The sequence below is a fragment of the Gossypium hirsutum genome, chromosome A08, assembly GCF_007990345.1.
Source record: "Gossypium hirsutum isolate 1008001.06 chromosome A08, Gossypium_hirsutum_v2.1, whole genome shotgun sequence".
NCBI lineage: Eukaryota > Viridiplantae > Streptophyta > Magnoliopsida > Malvales > Malvaceae > Gossypium > Gossypium hirsutum.
In genome coordinates, this window is record NC_053431.1 from 123,562,493 (window position 1) to 123,588,655 (window position 26,163).

At 31.3% G+C, this 26,163-nt stretch overlaps 4 protein-coding genes across 5 annotated transcripts; 3 read left to right on the plus strand and 1 right to left on the minus strand.

The window, feature by feature from the left end:
* The first annotated feature begins 1,488 nt into the window (after positions 1–1,488).
* LOC107936309 (DNA ligase 1) lies at positions 1,489–4,238 on the plus strand. Of its 2 annotated transcripts, XM_016869004.2 has the most exons (3): positions 1,501–1,645; positions 1,806–1,895; positions 2,366–4,238. In XM_016869004.2, exons 2-3 carry the CDS (start codon positions 1,862–1,864, stop codon positions 4,087–4,089), a joined length of 1,758 nt encoding a protein of 585 aa, XP_016724493.1. In that variant the 5' UTR covers positions 1,501–1,645; positions 1,806–1,861; the 3' UTR covers positions 4,090–4,238. The 2 variants fall into 2 exon arrangements, with proteins under 2 accessions (XP_016724494.1, XP_016724493.1); XM_016869005.2 differs by lacking the exon at positions 1,806–1,895 and having other exon boundaries at positions 1,489–1,645.
* A 1,184-nt stretch (positions 4,239–5,422) lies between these two features.
* On the plus strand, positions 5,423–6,386 carry LOC107936310 (uncharacterized). The gene is made up of 2 exons (XM_016869006.2): positions 5,423–5,601; positions 5,758–6,386. Exons 1-2 carry the CDS (start codon positions 5,517–5,519, stop codon positions 6,231–6,233), a joined length of 561 nt encoding a protein of 186 aa, XP_016724495.1. The 5' UTR covers positions 5,423–5,516; the 3' UTR covers positions 6,234–6,386.
* A 1,796-nt stretch (positions 6,387–8,182) lies between these two features.
* On the plus strand, positions 8,183–8,974 carry LOC107936299 (inactive protein RESTRICTED TEV MOVEMENT 2). The gene is made up of 2 exons (XM_016868993.2): positions 8,183–8,323; positions 8,404–8,974. The coding sequence occupies exons 1-2, from the start codon at positions 8,227–8,229 to the stop codon at positions 8,787–8,789; spliced, it is 483 nt and encodes a 160-aa protein (XP_016724482.1). The 5' UTR covers positions 8,183–8,226; the 3' UTR covers positions 8,790–8,974.
* Positions 8,975–13,898: 4,924 nt separating this feature from the next.
* Positions 13,899–24,276, minus strand: LOC107936289 (caffeic acid 3-O-methyltransferase-like). The gene is made up of 5 exons (XM_016868985.2): positions 23,855–24,276; positions 23,198–23,508; positions 22,531–22,595; positions 22,357–22,389; positions 13,899–14,168 (listed from the first exon to the last, which is right to left on the minus strand). The coding sequence occupies exons 1-5, from the start codon at positions 24,274–24,276 to the stop codon at positions 13,899–13,901; spliced, it is 1,101 nt and encodes a 366-aa protein (XP_016724474.2).
* Between the last annotated feature and the right edge of the window lie 1,887 nt (positions 24,277–26,163).

Genomic DNA, 26,163 nt, shown 5'->3' on the forward strand with positions numbered 1-26,163 from the left:
GACATGTGAATTCTGTCTACAAAAGGAGTAATTTGGTCTTGCCTGTTTGGTCTCATTGTTTGGAGGATCTGGAAAAAGAAAAAAAGAATTTATTTATTTTTCAAGGAATAACTTGGTCGGCATCAGAGATCATCAAAATTTCTTGTACTTGGGCTCAACAATATGAATAAAGCCATTGTCGCTACCAACATACTTCTCACTCTTCTGAGTCCTGCATAACTTTAGCGGGAATTTGGGTGCATTTATTCACTAATGGAGCAATGGCGAATGATAATGGGCATGCCTCTACTGGTGGCGTGTAGCATGATGATCATAGGAATTGGATCTTGGGGTTTACTTGTTATCTAGGGCGATGCACTATATTTGAGGCTGAATTACGAGACATTTTAAATGGTCTTTTAGTCCTACTCAGTAAAAGATTCAGAATGTAACAATCCAAAAAGATAATCTGAAGGTGATCAGAGCCTTGCAAGATGAGGCAATAATAAACTCAAAAATCATAGTACTCAAAAAGATATAACGAATTATGAGAATTAAATGGCAATGGCAGATTAAATACGTTATTAGAAAGAGCAATTTAGTAGCGGATTATTTGGTTAAATTGAGTTTAGCATATAGGTCAAGTTTACTAATTTTTGACAATGCGTCAAATAAAATTTTAAAAATTTTGTAACAAGACAAAGCTAATAGAACTTTTACTCAATTTAATTTGATGTAATTATTCAAGAATACCCACTCTTTTAAAAATTTCGAAATCAAATTAACAAAATTCGTTGAAACAGATAAAAGAAATTAACGCAACATTTATGTTTCTTTACTAAAAAAACATTCTACTTTTTATTGAAAAAGTAGGACTTTTTGTTGGATGAAAGCAAACAAATTATCATCTGTGGTCCTATCACTTTAGAAAATAGTAACTCACTAGCTTTTAGCTTTAAAACTACTGTGTAGCAAGATAGTAAAAAATAAGTAAATCATTGAATTAGTATTATCGATTTGATGAGATTAATCAATAAAATTGTTGATTCAGCAATAATTTTAAATTAAACTAAAATAATAGATAAAATTAATTGGATTGAGAATTAATTTAATAATAAATTTAGATAAATAATACATTTATTTGTAATTAATATAAAAATAAAAATAATAATAAAATTAAATAATATAATAATACTATTACATAAGATAAAAAATAAGTTAAATGTATTGCACTAAATCCAATCCTCTATCTAAATTCATTTTAAATTGAAACAAGGCAACATATTAATTAATTCTTGCTGATTTGATTAATTTTTTCATTTTAAATATTTTTATATTATTTTACTAATTCGTGTGTCAGAATCTGGTTGATTAATTATGATATAGCCGATAGCGTGTATTTTACAGTTAAACAATCAAGGTGACAGATAGTCAGTGCTGATTGCGTGTCACATCATACCGACTTTGAATCTTTGCGGTTAATACAATTTAAACCCTAAACCAAACTTCTCTCCCTATATACCCGTGTCTACATCTCCACACACCAAAACAAACATCTTGCGATATCTAGTGACCTCCAAGCTTTTCTTATTCAAAAACATTAAAAAAATAAAATCAAAACTTGAGAAACAGAGCCCTGCTTTTGCCTATCTTAGCAAATTCAAAGGTACATAACATGCCTAAATTTCTTTTATATGTATATATGTTTGGTCTTGAATAGTTTAAGATTGTTCTTTTTCTTTATGGTTGTTCATATATATATATGTTTGATTTTATTGATTTATTTTTATATGTATTCTTTTCCAACTTTTTAATGGGGAATGGAGTCTGCGTTTTGCTTGGTTTACAAAATGATGTAGAGAAGAACCTCCACGAAAGAAAAATGAAGATCATCAAATTTAGATATTCTTTTCTTAGTAAGCAAAGCATTTATTCTTTTTTCTTCTTCTTTGTATTTCTCTGTCTCCTATTTGTTCAAATATTTATGTCTTAATTCATATTTGAATATATGGATGGATAGATGATTTTGGCGACAAGAAAATATTAAAAATTAAACATACTTTTTAAATTTTTTTACATTGAAAATAAGAAAAAATAGGGAGTTTATTGGTAGGCAAAAATGGAACTGGTATCTGTCAAAGGTAAGTTGGATAATTTGTATTTTCTTACATGTTGAGTAGTATGATAAGATTTGTGTTTCTTTAAGACTATCTTCGTGTTGATTAATATATTAATTAAGATATATGAACTGTTTAATATCAGATTAGGTTATGTTTTTTTGAATAATTGATTCTTGATATGTTGAATATAGTTCATCAACTTTGTTGTGTGGATATTAATTTTGCTTGTATGTTGTTTGTTTATTCATATGTTATGTTTCTTTTAGGGAATTTGAAGAAAAATCGAGAAAAGTTGAAGTTGGAGCTTGAATTTGTGACAAGGTCTTGGTCTCTAATGATGCAAGATGCATATGAACCCGTGGTTCATGGAGAAGAAAAGATCAAGAAGGAAGAACTGCATTTCAAAGTCAAGTCGAAGAGTATGGAGCCAGATCATGACAAGGAAGAGAGGATCAAGGTCGAGCTTGAATTGAAGACTAAATCGGTCGAGAAGGTGAAACCGAAGCATATGGAGGAGGATGAGAAACATAAAGAGAAGGATGAGGAGAAATCGAAAGAGACGATGGAAGACGAAAAGAAGAAGAAGGAAGAGGTTGAGGGGAAGAATAAGGACGAAGAGTGTAAAAATGATGTAGCGGAAAAGCTCGAGGTTAGTGAAGTTGGTGAGACAACGAATAAAGAAGAGAAAAAGAAAAACAAGGATCCAGAGGTGGTAGAAGAAGGTGACAATGTTGAGACGGAAGAGAAGAAAAACAAAAAGAAGGATAAGAAAAAAGATGAGGTAGAAAAATTTGAAAAGAAGAAGAAAAAGAAAGACAAGGAAAAGGAAAAGGAGCACGAGGTTGAAGAAGATGAAGGGACGGGAAAGAAGAAAAAGGATAAAGAGAAAAAGAAGGAAAAGAAGACAGATAACGAGGATGAACAAAAGAAGGACAAGAAGAAGAAGGATAAGGAGAAAAAGGAAGAAGAGAAGTCAGATAAAGAGGATGATGTAGAAGATGCCAAAGAGAAGGAGAAGAAGAAGAAGAAGAAAGATAATAAGGATAAGGAGAAAAAGAAAGACCAGAAGTGTGATAAAGAGGATGAGGAAGAAAATGTCGAAGAGGAGGAGAAGAAGAAGAAGAAAGATAAGAAGGATAAGGAGAAAAAGAAAGAAAAGAAGTCGGACGAAGAGGATGATGTAGAAGATGCCAAAGAGGCAAAGGAGAAGAAGAAGAAAGATAACAAGGATAAGGAGAAAAAGAAAGATAAGAAGTGCGATAAAGAGGATGATGTAGAAGATGCCAAAGAGGAGAAGAAGAAAGATAAGAAGGATAAGGAGAAGAAGAAAGATAAGAAGTCGGATGAAGAGGATGGAGTAGAAGATGACAAAGAGGAGAAAAAGAAGAAAAAGAAAGAGAAGAAGGATAAGGAGAAAAAGAAAGAACAGAAGTCCAATAAAGAGGATGATGTAAAAGATGACGAAGAGAAGAAGAAAGATAAGAAGGATAAGGAGAAAAAGAAAGAGAAGAAACACGAGGATGAAGAGGAAAGGGAAGAAGTAAGTGAAGAGTTAGAAGAGATGAACAATAAGAATAAAAACAGAGAGAGGAAGTCGAAATGGAAGGAAGAAGAAGAAGAAGAGAAGGGCAAGAAGAAAGAAACCGATGAGAATGAGGAGAAGAAACATGGAGACAGGGCAACCAATGTGAAACCCGAGACCGCTATAGGCTCTAGGGATCTTCAACTAGAAGATATCGAGAAAGAATCAGATGGTGGAGAGAAGGAAGAAAACAAGCAGAAGGGTAAATCAAAAGAAGGAAAAGAGAAAAACAAGAAATGTGAGAAGAAAACAAAAGAAGGGAAGGCCAAAAGCAAAGATCTAAGCAAACTGAAACAGAAGTTAGAGAAAATCAATACCAAAATTGATGCTCTGCTTGAGAAAAAAGCAGATATTTTGATGGAGATTAAAGAAGCTGAGGAGAAGAATAGTGAAGCTGCTGACAAATGATGAATAATACACACACATATACATATATGCATGTATGAAACACTCTGTCTAAGGTTCATACACTCTGATATGAATAAGATAGCTGCAAATTTACATTATAGTATTTGTAGAGTTAAATATGATAATAATGAAAAGTTCCAGTTAGTATTGATGGTATTGTTGCTATGACTATCTATATTTATACACACATATATATAATAAGTTAGCATGTTTTACCATTGTTTTACAAGATCTATGCATGGTTGACGTTGAAGGCATAACAGGAGCTTAACTACTTGTGCAAAACCTTGCAGACTTTTGGGTTTGGTCATTACTATGTGTCATTTTATTTTTATAATTCAATGAAGAGTAGGTTTTTGAATAGTTTCTAATATTCGAATTCCGAGTTTGAATAATTATCTTTGAATGTTAAATAGGTAAGGAAGAAATTTGGATGTCATGTAAACTATAATTGAATTTGAAAAATAAAGATTGTTTTGACGTAAGGATGAAAATTTCGTCAATAAATAATCGAACTCGATTATTTAAAAATAAAATTAGAGCAGTCTTTAAGTATGTTCATGATTGAGTATAAAATTTAAAAAACTATTGTTAAATTTTCACTAACTAAATAAAACTCATCACATTCAAGTTTAGAATGTAAATGTCAGATATGGATATATATACTAAAATTTAAAAATAATGTTGGATATGGGCGTGTACAAGTAGGTTTATTTAAATTTGAATTCTGTTATTTAAAACAAGATTATAACATAGCTTTAAGAAGGTTTAATAATTGTGTGTATAACTGTAAATAAATTGTTAAAAATCAACTAACTAAATAGAACTTATAATACTCATGTTCGGGATGTGATTGTCAGATATGAACATGTGATTGAAGAGTATGTTCATATATTTGTACAGTTTTCGAAGATTTCATATCCCGTATGTTTATATATAGATCAAACATAAGTGTTGAATAAAATTAATTTATCTTCATAGAATTTATGGAATTGGAACACTTAATTCTCCACTTAAATTAAATAATAAAAAGAAGCTGGATTAGATTTACAAGCATCTCAAGTCAAATATTATGATACTCAAATTCATTTTGGTTGATAACTAGAGTTGGCACGAGTAGTCACATGCCAAAGTCAAACAAGGGAAACCTATAAAAACAGAGAAGGGATGACTTACAAAGGGAGGACAGCATATGTATGCTACCAAACTAAAACATAAATCAATGCTTAGATTTTAAAAAAGGAATATATTCTCTTTAATTTCCATAAGAAACCAAAAAAGAAACCTTTTTATTTTCAATATAAGCTTCTTAGCCTAGCATATACATATACATATATATATATATACACACGCAGATTAGTGAAAGAGTCTTGCTCTCATTACTTTAATTCATAAACCAAATAGTCCTATATCAATTCCTTCCAAAAATGTCCCATTCCTACCAAGATGTTGAGCCTGAGTTCCAATACCACAAAGGAGAAACTCATGACATCATTGAGTTTCAAGTGAAAGGTGATAATATATTCATTTATAAAATTTGGATTTTAATTCGATTGTTACATTGACCTTTTAATATGTAGTATTGAATTTCAATATTTACAATACATTTTCTGTTTCATTCGATTATGTTGATTTATATGTAAATTGTTTTGGTTTTAAATTTGCTAGATTTTAGAAAGGACCAGCTCAGAGTTCATTTTAGCAGTAAAGGGGTCTTAACGGTTTCCGGTGAACGCCCTCAAGAGGGAGGTAAAAAGATTCGATTCCGCAAAGATATTAACCCTCCTAAAGATTGTGAACCGAATGAGATCCACGTGAAATTACGTTCCGGTGTTCTTTTTATCACGATACCAAAGAAAGACGCCCCGCAACCTCCTCAACAGGATTCACTTAAGCAAGTGCAACAAGACAATGGAAAACTCAAACAAGGGGGAAGTTCAAGTGAAGAGGCTAAAGGAGCAATGGCTACACCAAATGAAAATGCTGCAATGCCTAAGACTGAATCCAAATCTTTTATTTCGGGGCTTAAAATGGAGAAAAAGACAGCAATAAAGGTTGTCGCCAATGTTGCAGTTGTGTCATTGGTGTTTGTTGTGTTGTTTTATGTGTATAAAATTTATGCACCTGTGATAATGCATGTTTAGAAACACCAAATCCTTGTCCATTTGTTTCCCAGAAATTTAATTATCAAATAATTTTCAATTCAACATTGTCTTTTGATATTTGAGTTAATATTTAACTACCATGTATCAATAAGTTGCTTTGTATAAATATAATGAAATAAATACTTAGGTGTTTGTTAGGGGTGGGTAAAATTTGATTCAAATTGAAATACTCAATAAAAAATTCAAAATTTGGATTAAATAATTCGAGTTATTCGAGTTCATCGAATTATTCGGATCAACCAATTGAGTTCAATTGCTAAAGTAAGATTCATCAATTCGATTAACTCGAAATTTTTTTATTCGATTCAACTCGACTCTATCGAATGCTCACCATTAATGCTTGTATTATAAAGTTGGAATTAATTTAATTTGTTCAAAATAAATGAAGCAATATAGTTAATGTGGTATTAAAAAATGCGTAAAAAAAATAGTAATCTCCTTAACTATTTCCATTAATAAACTTTTGTGAAAGATAATGTGATGAAAAGAATAATATATAAATAAAATTATGGAAAACATCTATATGTATCCATCATCAACTTATTCAATTTCAAAAACCAAAATATTTAAAAGCATTAGGTACTATTTTAACAAATAAACATTAATAATTATCAAAAAAAATTTAAAAATAAATATGTCCAAAATTTAAAAAAAAACATAAAAAATTCTAAAAAGGATCTAAACATCTTTTTTTGAATGTTAAATTTTTTTGAAAAATTTAAATATTAATAAGGTTTAAAAAGAACTTATTTCTTTCTAAATTTGGAATTTTTTTATTTTATATAATTTTTTCAAATTTTAAAATATTTTATAATTTTTTTGATATGAAATATATATTTTAATTTTTGTCAATTTTTTGAATTCCAAAATTTGTATTTACACATGACTATAAATGTGTTTATTTTCTTTTTTTTGGCAACATTAGTTTATAGTAACTATGGCTTCAATTGTATTTATTTGTTCAATTTTAAATACTATAGAAATTATATTATTTCGCTTATTTTGATAGCGATTAAATTATTCATTAACTATTGTCCAAAGAAAATTGTTACTTACCCTATTTATTTATTAATAGAAATAGTTAAATATATTATTTGTTACGTTTATTTGCTCCTTTTCTAATAGTATATGGGCTAAATTATTTTATTTATTTTCAGAGGGACTAAATTGTTTTTTTATTTTATAGTATAGGGTCTCTTAGATATTTTGTTCCAAATATAATTAGACTTATTTAGTGGTTGGGTTATCCACCCAAGCTCGAATGTATGAAAATTGGGAAGATTTGATAAAAAATATTAAACTTGAAAAATAAATTTAGGTAAAGAAGTTAATCTTGTTTGAAATATAAGTCAGACTCGGACTTAACATTCAAGGTCCCAACTCAGCCCAGCTCAACAGACTCATTTTCTAATTTTGTAATATGTTAGATTATATTATTTTATATACTATGTAATTTATAACACATAAAAATAAATTTATCAAAAAATGTTAAGTCGACAATAAAAAATTTTATTAAGCGAAAAAGGTATAAAAATATTAAATATTAAAAATAAAAAATAATATGATTGAACTTAAAATAAATTTGAATTAATAGTATATAATACAGACAAATTTAAATAAAAATTTAAATTTAGTGTTTTAAAAATTAAATTTAAATAAATATAAAATATGCATGATTAATTTCGGATTTCTTTCCACCCGAACCGAGCACTTGTAAATATAATCAATAATGACATAGAGAATCTATCTTGGTAATTAACAGGATTAAGAATATCTCAAAAACGAAAAAAGCCAAAAGGTTTAAGAAAAGTTAGGAATAAGAAGCAAAACAGTTCATCCATGGAGTACTGAAAAACTAAAATAAACCCAATCTTCTAAAGCTAATAAGGAATCAAGTTCACACGCCCTTATATTTATATATATATCCTCTGAGTAACCCTGGAAAAAGAACATAAGGAGAAGAAGCAATAAGATGCAGGCTTCCAAGGAAACATCTTATGAAGATTTTGAGCCTTTGTGCAAATGGAGAAGGGATCAAAACTGTGACAAGCTTGAAGTCCGTCTTCAAGGTATATTTACACAATACATACATATATATATTATATCCATTAGTGATCTTAAAATGAGAAAAATTTACTGATTACTATAGGATTCAAAAGGCAGCAATTGAAAATTCAGATTCACAGTTCTGGGATCTTGGAAATTTCTGGAGAACGTCTAATGGAAGAAGGTAAATCGAAAAGAACAATAAGCAGATTCAGGAAAGAATTCCCAATTTCAGAAGATTATCAACGAACCCAAATTCATGCAAAGTTCTATAACGGCATTCTTCATCTCGTAATGCCTAAACAAATTCCCACCATTTCTGCTGCCGCTGATGAGAATAATGATGGTAAAGCTTCAAGTAGTGGCACATCATATCTAACTTGTTTAATGAATAATAAAAATATGGCTTTGGAAATCATGGTATTAGCAATTTCTTTGGCAATTGTTGGGGCTTATGTAAAGAAATATTGTCAATGTTCTTTGCAATAAAAGTTGTACTTAATTTGAAATTTCAACATCACATATATGTATCCAAACAGTGTGGTTAATCTACCTTGTCAAGAATAGAAACAATTAGGAAGCACTTTTAAGTACCACCGGGTGGCTTTAGACATGATTAAGGAGCTGAATGTGTTTAGCCAGCTCCTTGCTTTTATGAGATTAGCAATTTGTCATCTGTCTTACACACACGTTTCTTGCTTTTATGCTAAATATGAATAAAACATTTTATTATTCTAGAAAAACACTCGAAGATGATCAGCTGTGAAGATGATGACGATGGATTAATCCGAGTCGTTGAGATCAACACTTTTATAAATTTCGACAACCCAAGCTCAAACAAGTGTTTCTCAAATGCATTCTTTAGATGAAAACCTACCTTTCAGTGTCACATCTTTCAAGAATTTCCTACAATAAACAATATATTTATATTTGAAAATATGATATTTAGATGAAAAATTAAATAAAGACTTCAATTACCAGCATTCGATTACGTATTTTTCGAGATGGAGACGAAGCAAAGCAGCAAAGGGGACTCCATCTTCATTTTGAAGGAATATTTACCGACTGATGCAAGGCCGTAAGATCTTTGGGTGAGACCATCTTGGTCGGTGATTTGGTTATTCGATCAACAATGGAAGGGGGTGTCTGGGTTATTGGTGGGGAGCTTAGAGACGGTCTCGGAAACCAACAGCGTACCAGGAGTGTCGGCGGCTTTGGCTATGATCTCTAACAAGCCGAGATAAACGGAGACTTTCAAAGTGAAAGGGAGTGATGAAATGGAAGCTAAATGCATGGCTTGCAAAACATCAGCTTCTTCTTCATGATTTGATGAACTGCAGAACAGTGAAGAATCATCCGTGGCAGTTGAATATGTTAGAGAAAGAAGATGAATATATTCAAAACAGCTGATCCGGTATGAAAGAGAGGATCAAATAAGAAGAACAAGCAATTTTCGTTGCGTTTGGGAAGAGAACTTCGGGAAATTTGATTGATTTTATAAAAAAAACCCGATATTTTATGGTGTTTGAATGATCAAATTTTCTTCAAATAAATTTTAAAGAATTGTTTTAAAACTAAGTTAGAAAAATGTAGGAATTAAATTTTTAGGTTGTTACTTAAAATAAATTTATTGTATTTAGATATGACTGAGGATATATGGACGAGGATGAAGTTTTGGAGGTTCAATAGGTAGAAGGTCACACAACATCATAATCAATTTTTAGTTCGATGGTACGATGATGAAGGATGTGGAAATCAAGAAATTCGAAATAAGAGTTATTAATGTCAAATGTTGTAGGTGAAAGCTATACTTATCACTTAACAAATTTGACGAGAATTAATGAGTAAGGCCATATGTTAAATAAAATTTATTGTTTATAAAATAAACTAAAAAATGAAAAGTTTAAATATGGGTTAATAAAATAAAAATGTCGAAAAATAGATATTTATTTATTTATAATTTTGTATATATTTTTACCAAAATAAATTTTTAAATATTTTTTAGTTTTAAATTTTAAGAAGTAAAATTAAATTGATAAAATGTATAAAATTAAATATTATATTTATTAATTTTTTAGAATTAAGATTAAATTAATAGAATTTATAAATATCGGAGAGCTAAACTTATCATTATATCAATTAAAAAAATCACTATTAATAAATTAACGTGAAAAGTGACCATAATATTAAATTTTAATAACATTAATAATTAAAATAAAAATTTATAAATATGATAGAAACCATTATCTATAAAATTTATAAATATGATAGAAACCACTATCTATAAAATATTCGAAAGAGGCAAGTTATGAAAGGAGTGACTCGGTTCAACGATTTGCAAAATCTCTTAAATTATTGTTTAAAAAAATAATATAATAAAATATTAATATTGTAACAGGTCTGCTGTAACACCCCTACCCGTATTCATTGTTGGAATAGGGTACGAGGCATTGCCAGAGTTTACGAATTAATTTAATTTTTTTTTAAACTCAATATAACCCCTTTATAGATATCTAACCTTCGCTGCAATTTTAAACCGAAACTCATCCAAATCAACCAATCCAATTCAACATATTTTCAAGATAGATTCATGCATATTTATAATATAACCTCATCACACAACAAAACCAAGATTTGTTAGTCATACCATTGGCTAACCTTATATTCATTTCACAGAATCATTTACTTAATTAGCTTATACATGCCATTGATTTCCAAAATAAGGTTTCTTTATATACCGAAGTCCTGAGGTTGATAGTGTGATGTATCTCCGACCAAATCCGACCTCCGAGCTCTTAACACTACAAAACAGGGGAAAATGAAACAGGGTAAGCACTTTGTGCTTAGTAAGCTCATGTAACAAGAATTATACTTACCTAATATTTTCAATACAATACAATAAACATTCATATATCCATTCATTGCATTATTACCCTAACATGCACAAACTCAACATTCAAGTTAGTACAATAATTTCCATGTATCAATAATATATATATGATGATTGATGTGTTCATCAATACCATGATTTCCATTTCCTTGTTATTTTTTCATATTTATCCCGTTGAATTTCTCGGAATTTCGATGGATTTTCAGAGGTACACTTTTAGTGTACATTTTCGGGTCCGCCAATTCGTATTTATGTGCGCACATTTCCATTTCAGAGAGCACACTCCTGCGAACCTCATCCTTACAGTGGGACTACCAGTCTAGGCTAAATCCCCTGTAATATAAACTCATAGAGTATTGTTGAGATTACCAATCCAGGCTAAATCCCCTGCAACGACAATTACTCTAATGAGCTTGGATCTGAATTACCAGTCCAGGCTAAATTCAGACCCTAATTCGGATTACCCATCCGGGCTAAATCCCTTTTATACATATTCTTCGGGAGGGCTATTTCAAGATAGGATCACCCGTCCGGGCTAGATCCTTTTTACCGTCAATTCCTTTTCAGAGATCTATCGAATTTTCCTTTTATTCAACCGGGATTCCTTCCCATTTTTATCAAATATATCAATGTTTCGTCAATTTTCATATAATGAACATTTAAATCATATTCACCTCAATAACATACATTTTAAGCATTTAAGAATATAATTCAAGTTACACGAACTTACCTTGATACTTGTTCGTGTACAAAAATCTACTAATCCTGAATTTTTCCTTTCCTCGATCTAGCTTCGTATTTGAATCTTCTGGGTCTAAATAAATAAATTTAATTATCAATTTAATACATTTCATGTTCATATGCAACACTCTCTATAATTTCATTATTATTTATAGTTCATTCAAAGCTGTTTATTTGAGTCATAGTCACTAAATTATTTATAACTTGAGCTACAAAACTCCAAATTAAGATCCGTTAATTTTCCATGAAACTAGACTCATATATATTCTTACCATAAAATTTTCAGAATTTTTTGGTTTAGCTAATAAGTACAATTTATTCTTTAAAGTCACCCCTGTTCTGCTATCTAACAGTTCTGACCATTCTTCACTAAAAATTAATTATCTCTTCATAATGAATTCGGATGATATTTCTGTTTGTTTCTATTGAAAATAAACTCATTCAGGATTCTAGACATATAAATTTAAGCCCCAAATTATTTTTATTCAATTGTTTATGATTTTTAAAAGTCAGAACAGGGGAACTCGAATTCATTCTAACATTGTCTCACAAAATTTATTATATCTCAAAATTTACAAATCCATTGCTTACACCGTTTCTTCTATGAGAAACTAGACTCAATAAAATTTAATTATATATTTTTTTCATCTTCTAGTTCGATTCCTACAATTTATGGTGATTTTTCAAAGTTAGTCTACTGCTGCTGTCCAAACTGTTTTAGTGCAAGTTGTTTATTACCATTTTTCCCTTAAGCTTTTAATAAATAACAATTTCGTCCCTACTCAATTAGCCTCTCAATTGAGCTGATTTTTCTCAATTAACACTTTATTCTATCACCTTAAACTAGTTTACAACCTTTAGGAATCAGAATTTCAGCAATGTACTTTAATTCCAAACATTTTCACAATTAGGTCCTAAAAATCAATTTCTATTGAAATTACCTAATAAAATCATATCATAAACAAATTAAAGCTTTAATTTCATTCTATTTCATCATAAACTTACAGCACTCAACCATGGTGACTTTCAATTTCATCCATGAAATCAAAAACTAATGAATTTAATAGTAGGACCTAGTTGTAAAAGTCATAGAAACACGAAAATTACAAGAAAAAGACAAGGCTTAACTCACTTGGTGCAAAGATTATGTAATATCAGCTTAGAGAACCCTTCTATAGTGTTTTTAGCTGCTGGAATTGAAGAGAAATGAAGAGAAATTTAGATATTTCCTATTTAGTCCTAGCTTTATTTAGTTAATTTTGCAATATTCCAATTTTACCCTTAATTTATTAATTTTTATGCTGATTTCATGCCCTTGCCGTCCAGCCCAAATAAATTTTAGGTCTAATTCCTTTTAAATCCTCTCTCATTAGACACTTAAGCTATTTAATCATCTCATCCACTTTTACACCTTTTACAATTTAGTCCTTTTTATTTAATTAACTACCCAAACGTTAAAATTTCCTAACGAAATTTTAATACCACATTACTAACATTTCATAAATATTTATAAAATTATTTTCGACTCAGTTTTACGAGATAGAGGTCTCGATACTTTGTTTTTACCCAATTTTTTCAATAATTTCTTTTTCTAACTAACCACTAAATCGGTAAAATTTTTCTATCAATATTTTCATACGATTTTCCTATCATATCAATTTTCATGCAAAAATATTGAAATAAATTTCTCTTTAAATCGGATTTGTAATTACGAAACCACTATTCCGATAACCTTAAATTTAGGCCATTACATCTGCAATCACTATCAACTTGCTTCTAAAATTTTTAACAGGTGGCTTTAAGCATGATATCTCTAAAATTATTTCGAATATTAAGAACAACAAGCAAATGCGTACATCAATTAAGTCTTCAATATAAATAAAACATTATATTATTAAGAAAAGAAATTCAGAGATGATCCACTGCAGCGATGATGAGGATTGATTAACCCAAGTCATTGAAACCAATCAATCAGCTTTGCAAATTTCCATAACCCACATGTTATAAACAGGACAAACTTTTTTCAAAGAAGAGAAACCAGCTTGTTTGGCCAATGCCTCCAACTCTTGTTTGGTCCTCTCTTTAGCACCTGGAAGAATGTGAAACAAAGCTACGTCTCGTTGGAAGATTGTTTTCGTTATAACGTCTGTCTCTGGTATTTCCGGTATAATGGATTCCACCGATACAATTTTACCATTTTCAGGCAATGCATCATAACATACTTTGAGTAATTTCATGTTGTTCCAATAGGGTCGGAAGCGTGTAAATTATTGTACTAAAAAATCACACAAAGTTCAATTCCCAGAGAAGAGAGGTGGATCACAAGGATCTCTTAAATACCAAGTCTTTCCTTAGTCAGAATATCCCTTCTATAGTAATTTAATAGCACAGTTAAATACTACTATTATACCCTCAAATATTGAAAGAAAAATAGGACAAGAAAGTACACAAGAGTTTTAACGAGGTTCGGTAAATTATACCTACGTCCTCGGGCACTAACACCAGATGATAACTTTATTATCTCTAAAATATTACAAACAAATAGAATTCCTTAAGAATTGTCAAATGGGAGAAGAGAGAAAACTAAGAGAGAAAGATTGGTTGGGATAGTTGAAATTGCAATTGCAATTATCCCATTCAACTTTTCAACATTCGGTGCAACTTGCTTCACCTTTTTAACAAGTTGCTTCCTACCTTTGTTGACTTTTCAACAATCTCCACCTTGAAGATTTGATTAGGATAATCACATCTTCACACACTTCCTTCAACTCCCCAAATTCGATAAAGCTATCTTTTGTAGTGCCTACAAATGCGCTCTCGAGCGCCATACACCTGAAGGTGCTCAAATTCTCAGGATGTTAATCAAGTTCAAACAATGATTAAACTTGATTGTTGTTACCACCTTGGTCATCATATCTGCGGGATTATCTACTGTCGGAATCTTCTGAAGTAGAATTTTTCCTTTTTCAAAGACTTCCCGCACAAAGTGATATCTTACGTCGATATGCTTGGGTCTTGAATGATAGACTTGATTTTTCGCTAAATGAATAGCGCTCTGACTGTCACAATATAGACTAATGTGACTTTGAACAACTCCCAAGTCTTTCAACAATCCATTAAGCCAAATAGCCTCCTTAACAGCTTCTGTAACTGCCATATATTCTGCCTCTGTAGTAGACACAGCTACTGTAGACAGATAGCCCGTAGTTGAACGACGTTTATCTAAATCACCAGCAAAGTCGGAATCAACATATCCAATTACAAACTGACCAAGTGTTTCATCCTTCTCAAAAAACTAAACCAATGTCTACGGTTTTTTGAAGATACCGTAGAATCCATTTCACAACTTGCCAATGTCCTTTTCCAGGATCATGCAAATACCTGCTCACAACTCCAACAGCTTGTGAAATGTCAGGCCGCGTACACACCATCGCATATATCAAACTCCCAACTGCATTAGCATATGGGACTTTTTCCATATATTCTCTTTCTTCTTCAGTTTTTGGAGATAATTGAGCACTAAGTTTCAAATGAGAAGCAAGTGGGGTACTTACATGTTTTGTGTTTTCATTTAGACCAAAACATTGTAATACCTTTTTCAGATATTGCTTCTGATTCAAACAAAGCTTGCCTCTCTGTCTATCTCTACTTATCTCCATGCCGAGAATCTTCTTGGCCTCACCTAGATCTTTCATCTCGAACTCTTGATTCAATTGAGCCTTCAGCTTATCTATCTCTTTTTGGCTCTTCGAAGCGATTAACATATCATCAACATACAAGAATAGATAAATGAAAGATCCGTCATGCAGCTTCTGTAAATACACACAATTGTCATATTTGCTTCTTGTGTACTTCTGCCTTCTCATAAAGCTATCAAATCGCTTGTACCACTGCCTCGGGGATTACTTCAATCCATATAGCGATTTGTTCAGCTTACAAACCCAATTTCTACCACCAGCATCTTTGTATCCTTCGGGCTGAGTCATATAGATCTCCTCTTCTAACTCACCATGCAAGAAAGCCGTCTTAACATCAAGTTGAGCTAGCTCCAAATTCAACTGTGCTACCAAGGCTAACAAAATTCTAATGGAGAAATGCTTCACAACAGGGGAAAATACATCATTGTAGTCAATTCCCTCTTTCTGAGCGTAGCCTTTAGCTACCAATCTTGCCTTGTAGCGAATATCTTTCTTGCTAGAAGATCCATCTTTCTTTGCGAATACCCATTTGCATCCGATTGCCCTTTTACCTTTCGGTAATTGTGCCAACTCCCAAGTATTGTTTTTCCGGAGAGACTGCATTTCTTCATCTATGGCGCTTTTCCATTTATCACTTTCTAAGCTTAGGATTGCTTCTTGATAAGTGAAAGGAATATCATCATCAACAACGGGAAGGTCATAAGCCACCATATTAATAAATCGAGCAGGTCTACGAATTCCTCTCCGTGGCCTTGCAACTGCAACTGGTTCTGGTGTACTTAACGGTTCTTGGGTCAGAACCTCTTCAACCTCTAATTCCTCCATTGTGGCTGGAGAATTAGACTTATTAACTGGGCAAATCCCCATCTGCTCAAACTCCACCTGTTTTGGAGTACACTCCACCTGCTGTGGAGTATCGCTTGTCTGAATATCTTCATCTGCTACCTTTTTTAATGTGGTAGATTCATCAAAGGTAACATCTCTGCTACAAATTATTTTCTTTGTGCTTAAGCACCAAAGACGAAATCTCTTCACTCCAGAAGTGATTCCCATAAAGAGAGCTTTCTTTGCCCTCGGATCTAACTTTGACTCCTTCACATGGTAATATGCAGTGGATCCAAACACATGTAAGGAATCATAATCTGTAGTCGGTTTTCCAGACCATACCTCCATAGGAGTTTTCCTTTCTAATGCAGATGATGGCAAACGATTAACAAGATGGCCAGCGTATGTTACAGCCTCAGCCCAAAATTGTTTGCCCAACCCAGCATTGGACAACATACATCGAACTTTCTCCAGCAATGTTCGATTCATACGCTCTGCCACTCCATTCTGCTGTGGTGTATCCCTAACTGTGAAGTGTCGAACAATACCATACTCTTGGCACACATCGAAGAATAGATCACTTTTATATTCCCCTCCATTGTCCGTCCTAAGCCGCTTGATTTTCTTGCCAGTCTGGTTTTCGATCATAGTTTTCCATTTAAGAAAAACTCCAAGCACTTCATCCTTAGTTTTCATGGTATACACCCAAACTCTTCTGGAAAAGTCATCAACAAAAGTAACAAAGTAGTGTTTTCCTCCCAACGAAAGTGTTTTGGAAGGCCCCCACACATCTGAGTGAACATATTCCAAAATACCTTTTGTATTATGGATAGCAGTGCCGAATTTCACTCTCTTTTGCTTTCCCAGAACACAATGCTCGCAAAATTTTAATTTGCAAGCCTTTGCACCTTTCAACAATCCTTGCTTTGCCAGAATTTGCAAGGATTTTTCGCTGGCATGTCCCAACTTCATATGCCACAACTGCATTGAGTCCAATTCTTTGTTACCGGAAGCTGCAGCAACTGCTCCAATAACTGTACTACCTTGGTAGTAATATAAGTTATTTTTGTAATACCCCTACCTGTATTCATTGCCGGAATAGGGTACGAGGCATTACCGGAGTTTACGAATTAAATTTTTTTTTTATATTCAATATAGCCCTTTTATAAATATCTAACCTTCCCTGTAATATTAAATCGAGACCAATCCACATCAACCAAATCAATTCAACATATTTTCATGATAGATTCATGCATTTATATAAGATAACGTCATCACATATCTATAACCAGTTTTGTTAACCATACTAATGGCTAACTTTACATTTATTTCACGTTAACATTTACTTTGTTAGCTTATACATGCCATTGATTTCCAAAATAAAGTTTCTTTATATACCGAAATCCTAAGGTTGACAGTGTGATGTGCCTCCGACCAAATCCGACCTCCGAGCTCTTAACACTACAAAACAGGGAAAAAGGAAACGGGGTAAGCACTTTGTGCTTAGTAAGCTCATGTAACAAGAATTATACTTACCTAATATTTTCAATACAATACAATAAACATCCATATATCCATTCAATGCATTATTACCCTAATATGCACAAACTCAACATTCAAGTTAGTACAATAATTTCCATGTACCAATAATATATACTATGATTGATGAGCTCGTCAATACCATGATTTCCATTTCCTTGTTATTTTTCCATATTTATCCCGTTGAATTTATTGAAATTTCGATGGATTTTCAGAGGTACACTTTTAGTGTACAATTCCGGGTCCGTCAATTCATATTCATGTGCGCACATATCCATTTCAAAGAGCACACTCCCGCGAACCTCAACCTTGCAGCAGGATTACCAGTCCAGGCTAAATCCCCTGCAATATAAACTCATAGAGTATTGTCGGGATTACCAGTCCAGGCTAAATCCCCTGCAACGACAATTACTCTAATGAGCTTGGATCTGAATTACCAGTCCAGGCTAAATTCAGACCCTAATTCGGATTACCCGTCCGGGCTAAATCCATTTTACACATATTCTTCGGGAGGGCTATATCAGGATAGGATCACCCGTCCGGGCTAGATCCTTTTTACCGTCAATTCCTTTTCAGCGATCCATCGAATTTTTCTTTCATTCAAACGGGATTTCTTCCCATTTTATCAAATTTTTATTTCAATGTTTCATTAATTTCCATATAATGAACATTCAAATCATATTCATATCAAAAACATGCATTTCAAGCATTTAAGAATATAATTCAAGTTACACGAACTTACCTTGATACTTGTTTGTAAACAATAAAAATCTACTAATCCCGAACTTTTTCCTTTCCTCGATCTAGCTTTGTATTTGAATCTTCCGGATCTAAATAAATAAATTTAATTATCAATTTAATACATTTCATGTTCATATGCAACATTCTCTATAATTCAACTATTATTTATAGTTCATTCAAAGCTGTCTACTTGAGTCATAGTCACTAAATTATTTATAACTTGAGATACGGAACTCCAAATTGAGATCCGTTAATTTTACCTGAAACTAGACTCATATATCTTTTTACCATAAAATTTTCAAAATTTTTGGTTTATCCAATAAGTACAGTTTATTCTTTAAAGTCACCCCTGTTCTGCTGTCGACAGTTCTGGCCCTTCTTCACTAAAAATTAATTATCTCTTCATACAGAATTCAAATAATGTTCTCGTTTGTTTCTCTTAAAAATAGAATCATTAAGGATTCTAGAAATATAAATTTAAGCCCATAATTGTTTTTATTCAATTATTTATGATATTTAAAAGTCAGAACAGGGGAACTCGAATTCATTCTGACCTTGTCTCACAAAATTAATTATATCTCAAAATTTACAAATCCATTGCTTACACTATTTCTTCTATGAGAAACTAGACTCAATAAGATTTAATGCCATATTTTTTTTCATCTTCTAATTCAATTTCTACAATTTATAGTGATTTTTCAAATTTAGTCTACTGCTGCTGTCCAAACTGTTTTTGTGCAAGCTGTTTATTACCATTTTCCCCCTAAGCTTTTAATAAATGATAATTTCGTCCCTACTCAATTAGCCTCTCAATTGAGCTGATTTTTATCAATTAATATTTTATTCTATCACCTTAAACTAGTTTACAACCTTTAGGAATCAGAATTTCAGCAATAGACTTTAATTCCAAGCATTTTCACAATTAGGTCCTAAAAATCAATTTCTATTGAAATTACCTAATAAAATCATCTCATAAACAAATTAAAGCTTTAATTTCATTCTATTTCATCATAAAATTACAGCACTCAACCATGGTGACTTTCAATTTCATCCATGAAATCAAAAACTAATGAATTTAATAGTAGGACCTAGTTGTAAAAGTCTTAGAAACACAAAAATTACAAGAAAAAGGCAAGGATTAACTCACTTGGTGTAAAAATTATGAAATACCAGCTTATAGAACCCTTCTATGGCATTTTTAGCTGCTGGAATTGAAGAGAAATAAAGAGAAATCTAGATATTTCCTATTTAGTCCTAGTTTTATTTAGTTAATTTTGCAATATTCTAATTTTACCCTTAATTTATCAAATTTTCTGCTGATTTCATACCCTTGCCGTCCAGCCCAAATAACTTTTGGGTCTAATTGCCTTTTAAATCCTTTCTCATTAGACTCTTAAGCTATTTAATCACTCTAGCAACTTTTACACCTATTACAATTTAGTCTTTTTCATTTAATTGACTACCCAAACATTAAAATTTCCTAACGAAATTTTAACACCACATTAATAACATTTCATAAATATTTATAAAATTATTTTTGACTCGGTTTTACGAGATAGAGGTCCCGATACCTTATTTTACCCAATTTCTTCAATAATTTCTTTTTCTAACTAATCACTAAATCGATAAAATTTTACTATCAATGTTTTCATACGATTTTCCTATCATATCAATTTTCAAGAAAAAATATTGAAATAAATTTCTCTTTAAATCGGATCTATGGTTACGAAACCATTGTTCCGATAACCTTGAATTTAGGCCATTACAATTTTTCCTGATGCCCTTCAATATCACAAGTGCGCCAGATGTCACTTTCAAAACCCCATCTCTCATAGTAACAACTGAACCATTGGATTCCAAGGCTCCCAATGAGATGAGATTTTTCTTCAAACTGGGCACGTACCGAACATCAGTCAGAACTCTGGTTGATCCATCTTGATTCTTTAATTGGATTGAACCTATCCCAACAGTTTTAAAGGCATTGTCATTGCCCATATAAACAACTCCTCCATTTAGTTCTACTAAATTAGAGAACCACTCCCGGTTAGGGGACATATGATAGGTACAACCCGAATCCAAAATCCACTCATCTGAATGGAACGACGATGATGATGCAACCGGTGATAGTTCAGAGTCACTGGTATCATGCTTTACAACACAAGCATCTACAGCAGCTTTTCCCTTATTCTTCAACTTTGGACAATTTTTCTTCCAATGGCCTTTCTCATGACAAAAGGCACATTCATCTTTCCCAAGTCTGGACTTTGACTTTGATCTCCCCTTCTGAGTTTTCTTCCGAGTGTATGAACGACCTCGGACTACTAAAGCTTCTGTATCTTTGATTGAGTTTTTCTGTTTGTCATTCTTTCTCTGTTCATAACTGTATAAGGCCGCATAGACTTCGCTCAGAGATATATCACTCCTGCCATGAAGTAGAGTAATTTCTAGGAACTCAAACTCCTCAGGAAGTGACCCCAACAGCATCAAAGCCAAATCTTCATCTTTGAATGTCTCATCCATATTTAGCAAATCAGTGACTAACTGATTAAATTTGATGATGTGATCATTCATTGTGGTACTTGGGACGTAAGTGAAGCGAAACAGTCTTTTCTTCAAGTGGAGCTTATTTTGACTGTTTTTCTTCAAAAAATTTTCTTCAAGTACCACCCACAACTTATTTGTAGAAGTCTCCTTTGAAAAAGCATACCTCTGCTCTCGAGAAAGGCATGATCGAATTGTGCCACATGCCAACCGATTGATCGCCTTCCAATCTTTCTCCTGTACATCATCTGGTTTCTCTTCATCAATGGCAATGTCTAGACCCTGCTGAAAAAGGGCATCTAGAACTTCACTTTGCCACATACCAAAATGGTCCGTGCCATCAAAGATCTCCACAGCCAATCTTGCATTTGCAACTGTCGGTCTTGTCCACATGGACGATGTTGAAGCTCCTAAACCGACCGTTTTCTCCATAATCTTTCAATATACCTAAGGGAATCTTTTCTGATGTGGAAGATCAGTTTAAACTGCAACCACAGAGCATACTACGATTAACCTTCGGCTCTTGATACCACTTGTTGTTCCAATAGGGTCGGAAGCGTGTAAATTATTGTACCAAATAATCACACAAAGTTCAATTCCCAGGGAAGAGAGGTGGATCACAAGGATCTCTTAAATACCAAGTCTTTCCTTAGTCAGAATATCCCTTCTATAGTATTTTAATAGCACAGTTAAATACTACTATTATACACTCAAATATTGAAAGAAAAATAGGACAAGAAAGTACACAAGAGTTTTAACAAGGTTCGGTAAATTATACCTACGTCCTCGGGCACTAACACCAGATGATAACTTTACTATCTCCAAAATATTACAAACAAATAGAATTCCTTAAGAATTCTCAAATGGGAGAAGAGAGAAAACTAAGAGAGAAAGATTGGTTGGGATAGTTGAAATGAAAAATGAGAAGGTCTATTGAAGTTTAGGGACTAACTTGCAAATGGCCTAAAAAATTAAGGACTAAAATTGCAATTATCCCATTCAACTTTTCAACATTCGGTGCAACTTGCTTCACCTTTTTAACAAGTTGCTTCCTACCTTTGTTGACTTTTCAACACTTCATGCATCTATCATCTCCCCAATCATGAAGCATCGACTGAAGAAAAAAACACAACATCAAACATTAACCTTCAAAATGAAACTAAGGTATCATTTATGTCGGTTCATAGGAACTAACCATCAAACATTAACCTTCATTAAAAATTTAGTGTGGATTTGTGTATTTCTAAATACAAACCTTCATGAAAATAACTTCAGCTTTAGGAATTTCCGTAAACATATCTCCTGCTACATGCTCCACCCCTAAAATGTAACAAAGAAAATGACAGAAAATTATTAATTTCGGTGTTGGAAAAGCAAATTAAGAAATAATACAATAGGTTAAAGTTTGTTATTAGCCTTCGTATATTATGTGTAAGTTGTGGATTTAATCCTTATACTTTTCAAAATTTGAAATTTCAGCTTTGATCAAACGCTAATTATTAAATTAATTAAGTTATACTATTTCTAAAATCATATGTAACAAATATATTATATCTGTAATGCCATGTCAACTTTATATTTTCACATATTACTCACAAAAAAGCCAGTTAATGGATTTAAATTCTATCATTTATGTCAAAACTGAAATTTCTAAATTTGAAAATTTTGGGTACTAAAAATGATTAAATTGGAGAACATAGATTAAATTTACAACTTTACGTATAGTATATAATTAATTGAAAATTTTAGCCAAACGGATTTTTTCAGGATTGAAATTTAAAATTAAAAAAGTATAAAGACTAAATTAGATCAATATGAAAAGTACAAATATTGAAATTGATCAAATTAAAATATATGGACTAAATTCAAAACTTACACATAGTATATGGACTACTAGTAGAATTTGACCAATATAACATTACCTGGGCAAGGAACTGCATCTTTAATAACTTGGGGTAGGTCAAAATTAATACCCCTAATCTGTGGATGCTTTGAAACAATGAGCTTAAGGTTGGTACCAATTCCACCTCCCACATCGACCACTTGGCTCACACCCTCAAATCCTTTGTAAGTTTCAAGAACTTGGTTCATTATTAAAGTGCTGTAAATTGACATTGCTTGATTGAAAGATTTCGACATATCATCATCATCCGCCAGCAGCTCAAACAAATGCTTCCCAAATGCTCTGTTGCATGAGAATCCTCCCTCCAATGTCACATCCTTCAAGAATTTCCTGTAACAAAGAAATATATATATTTATATGAAAACACAACATATAGATTGTTGATACCAAGTTAAGATCACAATGGTTGATGATAGTTCATCCAAAAGATGGTGAGTCATAGGTGTTGTGAGTATTTAGGAGGGAGAAAGGTAGCTGAGAGAGAGAGAATCCTTATTCTTGGCCCTAGGGGTCTTACATAAAACACCATCAGTCTTTTCGAAGGTGCAACGAATTGCTCGCTTATTTGTTCTATATTTCCTGGAGTTTAGCCGACTTATTGATGGTGTTTCCTTTTTAGCATGAGTTGTCATATCAGAATAATGGATAAATGTGAGAAAAGGAAAGACTTAATTACCAGCATCCGAGGATGTATTTTTCGAGAAACATACGTAGCAAAGGAGCAAAGGAGACTCCATCTTCATTTTGAAAGAAGTATTTGCCGACTGATGCAAGACCATATGATCTTTGGGTCAGGCCATATTGGCCAGTGATTTGGTCACAGGTCAAGATGGAGTGAGCGGCCAAAAGCCTGAGCATTCGATCAACAATGGAAGTGGCGTTTGGATTATTGGTGGGAAGCTTAGAGACGATCTCAGCAACCGACACCGTACCAGGAGGAGTATCGGCGGCTTTGGCTATAATATCTAACAAGCCGAGATCGACGGCGACTTTCAAAGTGAAAGGAAGTGATGAAATGGTAGCTAAATACATGGCTTGCAAAACGTCAGGTTTTTCTTCGTGATTTGATGAACTGCAGAACAATGAAGAATCATTCATAGTGGTTGAATATATTAGAGAAAGAAGATGAAGCTTTAATTACCAAGTATATATTCAAAACAACTGATCCTCAATTTATATAGGTAAAAGAAACATCCAGTTGCAAGTAGCTATAGCAAGCCAGTCAAGAATGGAAGGTTGAAGGCATGCAATAATGGATGAGTTGAATCTAGAACCACTCACCCATATGCCAAAAATCATTTGTTTATATTAATAAAATAGGTTAATATGTTTCATACAATATTTTCTTATTATTTAAATATATAATTGTGAAGATAAGAATATAATCAAGAAAAACCACGCTAAATCGAGATATTTGAATACTTAATGAAATGTAAGTAAGAACAACGGGTTATTTAAATGGAATTGAATCTTACTTTTTTATTTAATTTATATTTAGTTTTAATTTTTAATGAGGTAAATTAAATAAAATAGTAAAAAATAAGTTTTTTTAATTTTTTTAAAATAATTTATAAAATTTAATGTTTATTTTTATTTACTTAAAAAATTAAAATTTATAAAAATTTATGATTTTTTAAAACTTTATCAAATAATTTTTAGAAATATTTTTATAAACATCACTACAACCAACGCTTATTAGTTAAAGGTAATTTTATTTTATTTTTTTAAAATTCCCATTATCTTAAAGTAATTAGTGTAATTAATGTACACGTATAAATATATGTTCGAGTAATTATTCAGTATAAAATCAAATTATTACAATACAAACTAAAACAAACTGATGCTTCGTTTGTTTCATTACAAGTTGCTTCCGAAAAATGATTTACTTTTCTAGAAATGTTAGTATTTTCTGGTGTTTTGATGGATCTGTGTAAAATATTTTCTATTGTTTGGCAAATTTCCTAACAATATTTCATAAAAGATGTTTCAATGAAACAACCATACATTTGAGATTTTCTTATCTTTTCATTGTTTAATTGAGTTTATTTTATATCTATAAATTTATATTTTATATTGTTCTTTGTAAAACAAACATGACATAAATATATTTGTTATAAAATATTATAGTGCAATTTCCTTTTAATAAATAAAATTTTATTTTATATTAAGAAAACATTTTGTAATAATCAATATCATATATAAACTTAATAATAAATAATGTTTAATTAAAATTTAATTTAAATTACATATATTACATATATGACAGTACATATTGACACATTAGAATTGTAAGGGATAAATCAAGCTAAGCATTATTTAAACAAATTCTCATATTTATATAATTAAAATATTCATATTTTTATACTAGGTTAAAATATGTCATAAGTCTTTGTACTCTTCGTAAATTTAAAATTTAGTCCATGTACTTTTATTTTTGTGTTAGTCCTACTTTTTCAATATCAAAATTCAGGTTCAACTGTTAGCATTATTAAAAATATTTTGTTAAATTCATATTCATTATAATGTCATTTTTTAGTTACATGAATACCAAATATTTTTATTTCAAAATGTGAAATTAATAAAATTGATTAAAAAATTTAACAATGTTAACAATTAGACTTAATTTTCAAATCTTAAAAGTAGAGGAACTAAATTCTTAAAAATAAAAATATAGAGACTAAATTCTAAATTTGTGAAGAGTACATAGACTTATGGCATATTTTAACTTTTATACTACAAAACATTTATTATTAGTATATTTATAATTTTAATAAATATTTATTATTTAAATATTAATATTAAATATTTTTCAATAACATATGAAGAATATTATTTAAAATTATTATTAAAATGAAATTGAAATATTAAATAATATATTAAAATAATAAATTTTAATAAATTATATTAATAAATTATTATATGATTAGATATAGGTAATTAAATATGTATGTTTAATATGTAACACCCCCTACCAGTATTCCGAGC